This window comes from Phalacrocorax carbo, chromosome 15 (assembly GCF_963921805.1).
Source record: "Phalacrocorax carbo chromosome 15, bPhaCar2.1, whole genome shotgun sequence".
NCBI classification, from domain to species: domain Eukaryota; kingdom Metazoa; phylum Chordata; class Aves; order Suliformes; family Phalacrocoracidae; genus Phalacrocorax; species Phalacrocorax carbo.
In genome coordinates this window covers 6,802,304-6,817,023 of record NC_087527.1, presented here as the reverse complement: position 1 = coordinate 6,817,023, position 14,720 = coordinate 6,802,304, and the positions used below count along the sequence as shown (strand labels likewise).

Below are 14,720 nucleotides of genomic sequence, written 5' to 3'. Positions count from 1 at the left end.
AAAATGATTATTAGATGAAGATGCTGCTTCAGAAATTAGGAAAGGGTTAAAAACTCTGACCTCTGTAACTGAGAACACACACCACTTATGAAAAACATCAACCTAAGAATAACATTACAACCATGCAGCCCGGGAGAACTGTAAGTTTAAGTTAAAGCAGAACAAATGCTTGGTGGGTGCTACAGAAAAGCCCAAGAAAGTTCAGCAGAGTTTAAGGTCTCATTTTTAGAAACAAATTTCAGTGACAACAAAATTTGCAGATCAGGGAGTGAAAGAAATTCCACCATAAAAGTAGCAACTAGCATTCCCCCCCACTCCTGCATCAGAGAGTTGTCACAGGAGATCACATTTGTAAACTGCTTCCAAGATTAATTAGAACTAAACCTTCCCCTTTCTAATGCATCCCCCTATATTAAAAATTAAATACTAGCAGCAGCAAGATAGACATAAATTAACAAAAATGGCTCTCTGAATATTAAAAGTGAAATATCAATGTTTCTTCTGAGGCATAATGAAATCATCTAACTACACCTCCGCTGCAGAAGCGGTGTGATTTGGAGAACTGGTTTCGCTAGATGACTGAGTTACAAAGTCCTTGTAGACAAAGGCATGAACCAAGCACATATAAAATAAACCCTAACACTGTAATATTATAGAGCAGGAATTGTCAGATGGAGTTATACAGGAGACCACTCTAATATTCCGCCTTAGTGGCCAGTAACAGATGCTTCATGGAAGGATGCAAATAACCCAAGACAGAGCTGTCAATCCATGCAGTGAACAGTGTGGTCTTCCCCATTCTGTGGGGTTTTCTTCAGGAAAGGATATAAACTTTTCTGTTATAGAGGATCATATAACTGGGTATTCCTCTCCACTTTTATTCTTGGCCTCAGTTGCACCCTGTGGTAGTAGTGACTAATGAATTATGAACTGTGCAAAAGTATTTCCCTCTCCCATTGTTCTGAAGGGATTTCATATTTATTCTCCATATTTCTTCACCAGGAAAATCCCAAATGAACATGGGAAAGAGTCCACACAAAAGAATTCCAACCAATTTCCTTCAGCCCTCACAAAACAGCTCCATTTCCCTATTTTTCATGTTTAACTCATGTAACTTGAATTAAACAGATGGTACCAGTGCATACACAGTTGAGGAATATTACATGAATTCATTGTTTCAGCTGTCAGAAGTATTGAACATGACGTGTAACAGGCCAGTTCCAAATCTAGATTCTTCCATTAGCATGGAGGAACAATGGCTACTTCTAGACTTAAATTCCAAATCCACAGAGCAAGGTTATACAAATCAGTCATTATTGCTTTCATAACCATTTTGACATTTACAATGCACTTTTTGCAAGCTAGATGGAGCTGGAAAATCCAGGAGGTCCTCTCAGAGGAATCTGGTTTCAGTTATGGAAAATCAGCTGTTATTCTCCAATACTTCCTTGCCTCAAAATTTTTTGCATTTTTCCCAGTTCTTTCAATGTACCTACCTACATCATGTACTAAAATAGGCTGAAGAAACCTTTTAATAAAATTTTCCAGCCACTCTGTAATTAATATAGCTAGGAAGAATTAATATATATTCAGATAAACTTCCACATTAAGCATCCAAATATACACTTTAGGAATTGAGCAAATATTTCCTAGCAACATTTAAGTGAGTCAAAAGACACTCTGTCACATTGCTAATCAATGTTTTGTGAACTTCCACAAACAGTATTTTCCTCTATTTCTCCCTCTAAACTGGAACAATTTGTTTATTTAAAGAACCCAAACGACAGCTAGCCAACTTTAGCAGGGTGCTCCCACAGGTGCTAAGATAATACTTTATCTACCTCACGGGGACAATTTGAGGAATCAGCATAAGCACTGTACGCTAATGTTTAAATTCAGCAACATTTATATGTAAGTCCACTTGAATTATTATAATTGCGGAAAGACTAATAGCAGTATTTGTCAACTGAATTTTTGTAAAAACCCACTTATGATTTTACTGGAATAAAGCATATGTCCTTTTCACAGGCATCAAAAAGAGCAAATATATTCCTTCATGTACGATAGCTTCAACATACAGTGTACGTGGAGCCCCAGCTCTCAACGATTGCTGCACGTGAGCAACAGCACTGAGCAGGGCAGCCTGCTGGCTTTGTTCACAGTCTGTCTCCTCCAGCAAACCAGTGGGGGAGGCGAGCAGAGGGCACACAATTTACAGTGCTTGCCACCAGCTGTAGACTTCTCATCTCATTAGTTATCTCCAAATACTGTGGGTGAAGACAGCTGCAACCTACTCGAATCTGCAGGTCCTGCTTATTCTGGAGGCTGAATGAGATACATATCCCCCCCTCCCCACCCCAATCCTTGGGGGGTGGGTGGGAAGGCATTTTCTCTACAGGTAAATCACCTTTAAGAAATATATGTAAATACTACAGCAGAAAATTTTTATAGAATATATTTAATGTTGTAAATTACTGATTATGACTGCCTTTTTAACATTTTCACTCTAACACTAGATGGAAAACACTGAGAAAAGGATCAAGCTATAGGAATGGATAAACAACTTTCCAATTAACATTTTCTTCTGGATAACTAATCCCTGGCTTGAGTATTGCTGTTTTGGGGTAGCAATGTGCTGAACAGAACCACAAAATACAATGGCTTTCGCATTTTAGCGTCAGTTTTGTAAATAAAACCAGGTACTGCACTAGAGACAGCCCTGAATTTCTTAGTTCCATTGTCTGAATATCCTACCAAGGCAGAACTCACATGCTTACACCGTAGTGGTGTAGGGCACATGGATAACCATACCATATGCTTCATTTGGACTAGTGGTACCCAGAGGGTGCTGCCTGGCCTGCTGTCCCAGCTGTAAGCACAGTCTCACAGCATTGTATGACAACATCACATTTAGGATGTTCTCACAGTTAGAATCATAGAATCAGTAAGGTTGGAAAAGACCTCTAAGATCATCAAGTCCAACTGTCACCCTAATGCCACCATGCCTCCTAAACCATGCCCTGAAGTGCCACATCTACACTTTTTTTTTTTTTTTTTTAAGACCTCCACCATCTCTCTGGGCAGCCTGTTCCAATTCTTTTTTTAGAGGGAAAAAGGGGTGCAATAATTATAAAGAGACTCCTGTTGTGCTTCCATGGATCACTACAGAGCACAACAGACCAAACCTAAAAGCAATAGAAGGACAAGATCAAAATGAGCCCAATGTACGTAATATATTGGGATTTTAGAAAACCAGGAGAGAACATAACACAAAATATCTTATAACACTAAAATTCTGTGGTTTTGTATTTTGAATATTACATTAATTTTTGGTACCCTTTTCTCCAGAATACATTAGAAGTGGAAGAGATAGAGAAGACAGCCAGAATGATTGATTACAGAACCAATTCCATTCGCATAAAGCAAAGTAGACCATGAATCTTCAATCTGGAAAAGACATAACTGAAAGGGATAAAATACAGAAATCTGTAAAACCAGGGAGGTAATACATGTAGCTAAGGGCTGGAGCTAGAAGAAGCTGAAAACCATAGCCAGATAAAATTGTCAGCAATCCAAAACAAAAATTTTAAATTACTTTCAACACGAAAACAGGCAGAAGACTGCCAAATCCATCAGTGGTCAATAATGATCAAGAAAAAAAGAAGGCATGGGTGTCTTTCAGAAGGGCGTTATTTTTAAAAAATATTTTGCTGAAGGAAAACTAATTCCCTTAGGATAAGGCAGTGCTTGGCTGAGCCCACGTGTTTGTGCTGCAGCAGTGCCGTGTTTCTGGGCCGTAAGAGTTTGGGAAAAAAGTTTTCACTAGAACAGATAAGCTGCAGTTCTGACTCCTTACTGAAGCTACAGTAGTGCAGCCTCATTAACACTGGGATATAATTAGGACTGTTTCTTTGCAATGGCACACTCTGCAGAGATTTCTCTACATAACTGTCAGGAGAAAGATTACACCGGACAACACAGCTCACCAGCACTACATTTACCATGGAAAGCCCCAATATACAGAATGCAGCAAACCCTTCATTTTAATGACAACCACCTCAAATTCAGTGCAACCCGTAACATTAAAACGGAAAAATAAAACACAGTTTATTAGTCAATATTAGGAAATACTTCAGGAAAGGCAGTACAGGGAATTAGACTATTGTAATCAATTTTCTGACCCATGAAACAACCTGGGCTGCAATAATATGTGAAGGCACCAAAACCAAAATGCATAAAAACATAGAAAGCAGAGCATCTCTTCCCTAAGCAGAAAGACAATAATAATACAGTATTGCAGAGATGGTGAATTTGTTTGTAATATTACTTATGTTGATACTATTTATATTTTATTATTCATATATTTATCTTACTGATATTATAGAAAGATATTTATTATTGATATATTGTAATTATGATGTTTATATTATTTGTCATGCCTTCTGGTTCCAATTAGACAACACTGAATGTAACTGCTGCCTAACCTGCCCTTCCTACACCTGTTCCACTTGGGAAGCAGGGAGAGTAAGCAGTGGAGTGGAGGTTTCCACCTTTCTTAACAGTCAGTGTTGACCACTAATGGAAAAAGCACACTGCTCTGGTCCAATCTGAAAATGTCAATGCCATTAAGAAAAATCCACAGCAGATTGGATGAATCACTCTGAATAAGATTATAGCGTGCACATTTTGACTAGGTGATGTTTCTTGTAACTGGACTGTACCTCTGCACTAGCTTATAAGCGCCAGGACAAAATCAGTTTCAAAGACCTAAACCCCTTCACCCTGAATTTGTTGTCAAAGTAATTGCCATCACTTTTTTCCAGTCCTGTAGTACACAGTAACTGGAACTGACAGGAAGAATCAACATACTCTGAGAAGCTTACACGGGACTAAAACATGCCTCACAGCACCAGCAAGAGAGCCAGGGTTAAACACACACCAAAGATGAAACACCCCAATTCACTACAAGTTGCCATAAGGCACTGTCAAAAATCTTCAATAAGATGGTTCCAAGTGTGCTTAGAAGTATAGAAATTTAACTGATTTACTTTCCTTTGTAGGCACTGCAATGTGAAATCTACATAAAATATTAACTGAAAAACCCAAAACTTAAGAAATGAGCATCCTTGCTTGAAGCAAGCTAAACAAACTTCAGAAAACAAAGCCTTACGCTCCACCAGAAAGACAGCTTCTGCACTCAGTATAATGAAGAAGTATAAATGGTCTTGCCACATGATTAAAGTGAAATAATCTTGGCAATTTCTACAATTGCATTGTAACCTCCTTCCCGGAAAAAAACCAAAATAAAAGAAGAAACTGATCAAAAATACCAACAGACATCACTATTTCCAAGTAACAGACTGTTCATCCAAAATTCTCCAAAACTTTAATATTAGAAGTCACATTCACTAACAAAACCTGTGGAATCTCGTACCGTAAGTACTTCATACCTGTATGCAATAGCACACAAGCTTGTAGAAACGCCCTGTAGGATGCAAATTTTCACATACTTGATGATCAGAAAGCTTGCTAAGGGAGGAACTTTGCTTACGTATGCAATATTTGTTTTGGCATTTTAGCATTTAAACTCACATATATATGCAACTTTGGTCTGCCTGTTTTATGTTGTGTAATTATTGAACTGGATACCATAGGGACACCCAAGTCCAGACAGCATGATGTTATCTGCCATCCTACCTCTCACTGAACAGGGATACAGGTAAAAAGCAACTGTGCTCTTGCATTTAGGACCCACATATAAGCACAGCTGGAAACACTGGGAAAAAAATATTATCTATGAGCAAAATATAAGAGTGAAAACAAAAATTCAAAGAAAATACATGAGTCATGGTAAAGTTTTCTATGCTTCGGACCACATATAGAAGCTTTGAACCAAGACCTTTCAGGATTCAGTTAATCCAAATCCTGTTAAGGACAGAAAAAAACCCCTACCTAGATTCAAGTCTAGATGGATGTAGGAACTCTTCTCAATACACAAACCCTGCCAGTATGCAAGGAAGATGACTGGACTAGAGCCAACGTACAAATAAACAACAGTTCTTTGCAGTGTTTAAGGAAAATATCTCTGCAGCAAGAGCTTAACTCCTGACAGCAACAAGTCCTTCTTAGGAAGAAAAACAGGCGGCTGTTGGAACAAATATTACAGCTAAAAAACCCTGAAGGCCTCTTGAAAGCTAGACAGGCAAAATATCATTATGCAGCAGCATAACAATATAGAGGAGCTAAAAACCATTTCAAAGAAATACACAAATATAATTTCATAGGCAGTTTCTGCTCAAAATCTCAATACAATATGCATGAATGCAAACTATTATAAAGAATTATTTAGAGGCTGTGAACCACATACAATAAAGTAATAATTGCAACAAACCAAGAAACTGGGTGCTTCTTTACAATTCTCATTCTCATTTATAAGACCTGATAAAAGTAATAACAGTACTGCTGATAGCTCATAGTTCACTCTACCAAGCAGTATAAAATTTGAAAGCACAGATACAGGACAGAATGATTTTAAGAGATCTTGCAGAACCTAACATAAAAATGATATAAGTCTGATGTCTTATCTGCAAATTCATGAATAAAAGCTTCCTGAACACAGAGTGGTATAAGACTAACTAGGCAGGTGGACACAATTTCTGGCTTTTCAACTCAATATTGCATTAGTTTTCGAATCAGGAGAACATACATACTACCAGTGTTATTTAACAGAAAACGCACATAAAGTTTACAGTGGAAGAAAACACATACTAGCACTTTTCTTCAGTATGATCCATGGCTCTGTGCACACTTGTTCACAGCACAAACATCAAAATCAGGTTGATTGAAGTATGTCATATTCCCAGCTCTGCATGACCCCCGAGTCTCATAAACGACACAATCACCAGCACTTCTGTTCACTTAACTGATACGTAAGAAAAGCATTTGCGTATTTTGGGTAGGTTTAGCTAAACAGCTTTTAGTAACAAAAGTCTTATGGTCACTCCCATCTCCTGAAGAGTCCTGTAGTTACAGGACAGCTATCGGGTGAACTATTCCCTGAAATCACCTTTGAAAGAATGCCAAGGTTCAAACAAAAACTAAAATCAGCCTTGTTAAATTAGCACAGACATACATAGCACAACACTGCAGTGCACTAGAAGTTAAAGGTCTAATAAGACAGTCTGGAAGACATGAAGAGTTATAAGCACCCAGGACAGTATGGAAAAAAAGCCTTAGTTAGGGGACAGAAAACAGAAAGAAGAGAGGAAAACACTAGTAAGCTAGAAATAAGTCGTATTGTTACATACGCAGGTTGTGCCATGGGACATGCAGTTTAAAATGTTTACTTAAAACAGCAAGCCACGGGCACTACTGCAGGAATTACAGAAAATTTTTAGTGTGCACAAGTTATTTTATTCGCTAAACCAGTAAATAACATCCTGATATGAAGAAAAGCTGTTTCTGTACATAGGCTGAAGACTGGGAGGAACTAACAGGGCCATCTAACAATCACCTAGGCAAACAATCATTTGCATCTTTATTCTTAACAAGTACTGGTGTGAGGATGAACAGTTCATCCTTAAACTCATAATTCAGAGTCAAACTCGGTAATTCAGACAAGCCTTTTTTGATAATACAAACATCCAAGACAAAGCAGAAAACACACTTTGGGGTGAAAAGTCAGGTCTGCAGCAGTCAATCTTCCACATATCTCTGGATACTGGCACCTCAAGGAGGTGCTCTGAGCACCAGACAGTGTCATTTTTGATGCCTGAATACCGATCACTAACATATTTTTAAACAAGTCAAGGACACGAGAGAGATCCAGGGGACTGTGGATCCTGTAAAGTATTTTAAGTCACTGGGCTTTCCTCAGTAGCATAATAAAAAGACTGACCACTCCATACCCATAGCAGCATTCAATACACGGTAATTTTGTAGGCCAGACTGTAGACACCTAAGGCAGTTTGACAGTGGAGCTTCAAAAGAGTTGAGAAACAACTGCTGGATAAAGACATGACCACATGATCCAACGTCATCTAGTTATCATCGACCAGCTGAGCACCAGTAGAGTTCCATACATCCACATACCTGCCTCACCTGGACACCAAAACGAAACAGACCCCCGGAACTGAAGTCCAACAAAAACCTGAATTAAGTCAACAGGGCTTTCTCATGCTTCTGCTAAAAGAAATGTTCTTGATTTTTTAAGAGAAACTAAGAGGTATATTCTGATCCTTTTGCTAATACACAGAATCAACTTTATGACCTAGGTAGGATGTTCCAAGGCCGTTACCAAGAAAACACATGGTGATACTAAGCTTCTGGACTAATAACACAGACTTTTTAGATGCCTGTCACATCATAAACTAAGTCCGAAATGGGAGAGATCCAGCTGTCAGAAAAACATCTCTTTCACCCAAGAATCTTTTAACGTTCTTTTACAGACTACAAAAGAGCATTTCCTACAGTCTATTATATTTCTTCAAACTGTAGAACAAGGGATAGTATGTACTGCACAGCACATAGAAATCCTGTATCTCTAGTACTTAATGCATTTGTTAAGTAATTTGACTGATCTGTGTAAAATTGTGTTTTCAGAGCTTTGTTTCAAGTAATATAATAAAGATTCACTACAACCTAGAAAAAGACTTGAAATTTCTTCATTGTACAAAAATAGCTATAAACCTGATTTCAATTTCTTTGTTTGCACTCCACTCTACTTACAAATTGTTTCCAAAAATGTAACCTTTTCTGATGTTAATTGAGTGTTCACTTCTGCTTACTCTTTAAAAAGTTTTACTCTCCTGGGAAGAGATTTTTATATACAAACCATATAAAGCTACATAGATTGTATGCTGGAGATGATTAAGAGAGGGCAGGGTTAAATTTATACCTAAACAAAGCCACAGATGTCAGCCAAATTATTTCTATACATACTTAAATAAGCATGAGTTAGCATATGCATGCCATTAGTATCTTAAAGAAATTTATTATTTTTATATTTATGCTGATTGTAGTTCTGAAACTGAAGTAACTGCCACACTACAATGGGTTGGACAAGGTTCATTCACTGAACACAAGGATAAATCTTGAATATATGAAAACTTTTATCAAAATTGCTGGCTCTCATTAACATAGTTCCATTTTTCAGTCATACTGTTATCCAAGACAGCACATTTGGGCCGCTTTTCCAGGCAAAACTATGACTGAGAAAAATGTACAAATAAAACTTTCCTTCAGCAACACTGACTATTCCTCTTCCTTAAAAAAATTAGCACAGCAAGAAACCCACCCAGCCACTGAGAGTGGTAATTCCCAAACAACAAGCATCATAACATTAAAAAAAAAACCCAAAAGGCCATCCAACACACATGAATTCAGAAACTACCTGACAGAGTGAACTGGTGACTGCTCTAATACCATGGAACAAAGATGAAGAAACTGTTTGAGAAGAACCTCTGGACACGTACTTACCGAAACGACCAGCCTTCTCTGAAGGCATAAGATAAGCATGTAGATCAGGGCAATTTTGTTACTGTGATGTAGCTGAACTTCCCCCCCCCAAAAAATTCCTCAAGTTCCATTACCTAAACTTCATAAAAATATTAGCATAAAAGGAAAATTTCTCTCATAGAGTCATAAGCAGTAAAGAGAGAATAAAAACGGCCCAGGAACTGCAAATTTTTGAACAGAAGAGACTGAGCGTAGGTCCCAGAGAACTGTCTAGGAAAGGGGGCAAACAGGTGGAGTGGAAAGGGTGTCAGCCTACAGATAACTCAGAGTTATCAAAGTCTGCATAGAAGTTTGAGTACAAAGTCAGTTTTCGTTTAATAAAGTCAGGACTTTGGAAAACTCAGTATCTGGGAGATGAAATGGAAATTTGAATCACATGGTGAAAATTAGTCCCAGGTATTCCTACACAACGACAGGCTACACTGCGAATCTGAATTTGAAAATTTATGCTCAAAACATTTGCTAAAAAAAAACGGTGTTAGAAGTTACTAAATAAAGAGAATGTAGGAACTTCAGAAGAGACTTGAGGCTCTGGATTAAACCACTCTCCACTAAGTTTTCATACTCTGTAGGTCAAATACATAAATGACAAAAGAAAAGAAAACAAAAAAGATGAAAAGGTACTGAAAACAGTTCCAAGGACTTCCACATATAAAATGGTTTCCACATGAAGATGGACTTAAAGATAAGGACCCTCAGCTTGGAAAGATATGCTAAAGAAGAGGTGGAGAAGAAAAAGAAAATATGATCAAAATCTGTAAGATAAATTGTGCAGAAAATATAAATAGGAACACACACATACCCAACTAATTGAATTATCTGTCAGGCTAAAAGGAAGTGGGTTTTTTTTCCATTCCATTTAACACTCTACAGAATTCATGTTGCCAAAAAGGTCAAAAGTATAAATGAGTTCAGAAATTGATTAGATTAGAAGTCCTTCCAATACAGATTGATCTTCAGAGATATGCAACTCCCAGCTTCCAGTATTCTAGACCTCCGTTACTTATTTTTCCACAAGTATCTGCTGCTGGCCAATAACAGGATACTGGGTTAGATGGGTCTTTGTCCTGAGCCAAAAATATAACTTCTTTTAGCATACCACCATCTGTCAGTCTTTAGTACAAAGGAAACTGGCAGTATCAAAGGCAGGCCATGTAATGTAACAGTGCAAGAGGGCATACAGCATAAGCAGTGCTGTTCACTAAGAGTACTTCAAACAGAATAAATACTTAAGTTCAACGCACTGTGATAAGCACAACCCTTTGTTTACACATACTGTGATCAAGCAAGCACTGACAGATGACAGCATTGTAGTTGTCTGCCACAATTCCAGGCATGGAATAAGGAATGCACAACATAAATTTACCTGCCAGTTCAGCTCTAAGGTCACATGGAATCTCTGAAAGAACAAGGGGCAGTAAAACAATTCCTTGCTGCATTAAAATAGGCAAGACATTTAATTTGGTTTACAGGGAGGGTCTCCAAACAATGTGTTTTCACACATGTAAATCCACAGATCATCAGTTAAGTAACAGTGCAGGTTATACACCTATGTTAGTAATGCAAACAGAAATTTATGAAGCAGAAACCTTTCCCCTTCACACACCACAGCCCTTCCCCTCCTTCCTCTACTTCTCTGCAAAGGAGTCCTCTCCCCACAATGCTGGATATCCAAGTATTTGTTCTATTTAATTATCATTTTCTGAGAGTAAAGAACATCTTGCACAAAACGGAGACAATAAAATTTATTGTGTAAACACAAATTGGTCAATATTAGCACATACCATTTTCCCACTATCCAAAAAGGAATTATTACAGATGGAACAGTCCAGCTGTTACAACTGAACAAACCAGACAACAACCCCAGTACAGACGTGTAAAAAGCAACAGCAGTAATAACAAGGAAGTAAGACAGGCACATAAGTATGGTGAAGCTGCCCTCTAAAGCTGCGTAAACCAGCATCTAAAATCAAGGTATGCTATCTTCTTATTGGTATCAATCATACACACTACGAAAAGCTGGATATGAGCTGGCAATGTGTGTGTGCAGCCCAGAAAGCCAATGGCATCTTGGGGGGCATCAAAAGAAGTGTGGCCATCAGGTCAAGGGAGCAGATTCTCTTCCTCTACTCTGCTCTCACGAGACCTCATCTGGAGTGCTGCATCCAGCTCTGGGGTCCTCAGCACACGACAGACATGGACCTGTTAGAGAGGGTCCAGAGGAGGGCCATGAAAATGATCTGAGGGCTGGAACACCTCTGTTGTGCAGAAAGGCTGAGAGAGTTGGGGTTGTTCAGCCTGGAGATGTGAAGGTTCTGGGGAGATGTTGCTGCAGCCTTTCAATATATAAAGGGGGTTTTAAGAAAGACGGAGAGAGACTTTTTACCAAGGCCTGTAGTGACAGGACAAGATGCAAGTTTTAAACTGAGAGAGGGTAGATTTAGATTGGATAGAAGGAAGACATTTTTTATGATGAGGGTGGTGAGGCACTGGCACAGGTTGCCCAAAGAAGTTGCGGATGCCCCATCCCTGGAAATGTTCAAGGTCAGGTTGGATGGGGCTTTGAGCAACCTGATCTAGTGAAAGATGTCCCTGTCCCTGGCAGGGGCAGTGGACTAGATAATCTTTGAAGGCCCCTTCCAACCCAAACGTATGACTATGAGCTGGTTAATGAAAAATTGACAATAGATGGGAAAAGAACAGGAACTATTACAAATATTAAGTGGGGTACTGTCAGCAAAATCTCAACACGGCAGCAAAGCTTAACTAGAAAACCCTTCCTGTATTTATTTCAGTACAATCTTACACAATCACATTCACGGTTTCTGAGCAAAGTGCTATTGAAAAGGCAAGTTGAAAGTAGGCACACCCAGCACTAGATTTTGTCACACTCACTCCTTCATCTAGCTGCCTACTTCCACCACATGGGTAAGCAAGCCAACACAGACTCCACACAGCTCTGGTAAAGACACTCCTTCCAAATTTACACCTACACACTGCATACAAATTCACTGAGTAACCATGCACTCTTACTAATAAAATCTGTCCTAAATTTTTGCTTCTTATATCAAAATATTAAGCTTCAAGTTCTTGGGAAAAAGACCACAGACTCCTATGGACAGACTTCTTGTATTTGCCAAAGCAATCACTAAAGACAAAACTGAAGAAGTAATCCCACAGCTTTTGGAAGAGATGAGCAGTTCATGTCTTGAGAACTACTCTGATGAACAAAGTTTAAAAATAAAAAACCTCCTACATCTAGATTTTAATGGCAAAACCTGACTGATCCTCTTGAGTTTGCCATAACCCCAGCATGAGGGATGTGTGGAAGGACAGAATTTCATTTTAAGACTTTGTAACCGAGAAATAGCAGGAGATGCACAGGAGTAGCCTGGTGGAGACACTGTGCTCTGTCATGCAGGACAGCTGGGATAGGTTCTTGCGCTTGGTCTCACACACCAAGATGAGCACACAAATGCCTGACCAAATCAATTATCTACAATTAGAAGTAAACACTACACCTGTGCCAGAAGTCTGTTGCCCTTCATGTCTCAGTTGTGTGACTAGAAGGCAAATTCAGTAGACTGCAGTTGTAAATGCATTTATATTAAGTGCGGAACTTTGGAATGAATGATTCTATTCAGGACAATTTGCATTTATGTTGGGTAAAATCCATACCATTTTAATTTATTCAAGTCAACACGAAGCATCAATGGAATTAGCTGCATTACATCCACGCCCCAACAGCAGAGCATTTACTTACTGCTGGTTCTACTTGAGTTCTATCTGCAATGTCAATGTGGACAACTTCAACACTCTTCCATGTGTTTGGATCTAAATTGTGCACCTGCAAAACGAGAAAAAGAAATGGCTTTCATGCTGTCACCTTACACAGTGGTGCACCTTATGCAGTACATATGTGTGCCATGGATTTTTTCTGGACTTCATAAAGACAAGGTTCTCAAAACCTACCCTTTTTTCCTCTGCCTTTCTAAAAGCGAATAACATCCGCAGTTACAGTTTAATTCACTCACTAACCAATTTTAAACCAGCACAAAGCATTCGCTTCTTGTGCATTCAGGAAACCTGGATTTAAGATTAAGCTGTATTCTTCCGTCACATTTGTTAGTGTTAATGAAATCAAGCTCCAATTAGAAACATTACCCATTCAGGAATCTGCATGAGCTTTTCTATCTAGGAAGAAGCCACACAAACTCCAAAGTGCAAATATGGCAGGTTTGAATAACCTGACTAAATCTAGCATGTTCCCTAAATCATAGGGCTGCCTTTAATATGGAGCAGATGAAGTGTGTGTGCTGTGAAGGTATATAAAGGTCTGAAGATGTAATCAGCTTCACACCTGTAGTCTGTTTAGGTATGCCTAACTTACAATTATAGCAAGCAGAGCTGTCCAAGAAATATTCTCCTTCTCTGTAGCACATCCAGTGCTACAGTTCATCCAAGCATGGAAAATATACTGACAACTATTCCTTTGTGGATGGTTTATAAGTATGTTTATCACTATAGATAAGAAAATCTCCTGAAGAGACTTGTGAACTGAATCAACTCTATAGGGAGCAAAACAAGACTATTGCCAGCCTAGAAAATTTACAGAAGCATCTTCAGTACATAACTCTAGTGCCTACAGAGGGGTAGACTCAATAGCCTTCCGAAACCTGTTTTCAAACAAACTTGTCAGCCTAAGTAGCACTAGCATGTCTAAGTTAAAAGAACGTGAAATTAAAAAGAACTTACTGAAAACCTATTTAAATATTTTTGGGTGATCATCAAGCATCTGCATTGACTCAACATAGAAAATCAAAAACCTTTTCTTGTTCTCGCATCTCATTAGGTGAGGCAGCTTGACCACCTTAGAAGGATTTGAATGCTTTTCTTCTTTTACATTAAAGACTGGTTGGGCTTTGACTTTATGCAGTAATTATTTACCACTCCCAGGCATAGAATACTCTATCTGGATGACTATGTGTTGAAAATATTGCTAATGCTTGGTATCCAAATCCCAACTCACGTTCTCCGACGTCCCCAAATCTGGTTTATGCCAGGTCTCAATTTTTATGAAGAAGTCATCTTTCATGTATTCATTCTGTAAGAATTAAAATCAAAACCCATGAGGCTGATTACAGTTCTCTGCTTAAATTTTAGATAAATGATATTTAGGTATAAGTCACTACCAAGCCTTTGCT

General features: G+C 38.5%; 1 protein-coding gene across 2 annotated transcripts in view; it reads right to left on the bottom strand.

Annotated features, from left to right (window-relative positions):
- PITPNB (phosphatidylinositol transfer protein beta) overlaps positions 1–14,720 on the bottom strand; it is a 34,199-nt gene that overhangs the window by 12,882 nt on the left and 6,597 nt on the right. For both annotated transcript variants that reach the window (XM_064466778.1, XM_064466777.1), the window contains exons 6-7: positions 14,546–14,620; positions 13,280–13,363 (exon numbers count right to left, since the gene is read on the bottom strand). In XM_064466778.1, the coding sequence (XP_064322848.1) occupies positions 13,280–13,363; positions 14,546–14,620 (159 nt within the window). The remainder of the gene's footprint in view (positions 1–13,279; positions 13,364–14,545; positions 14,621–14,720) is intronic.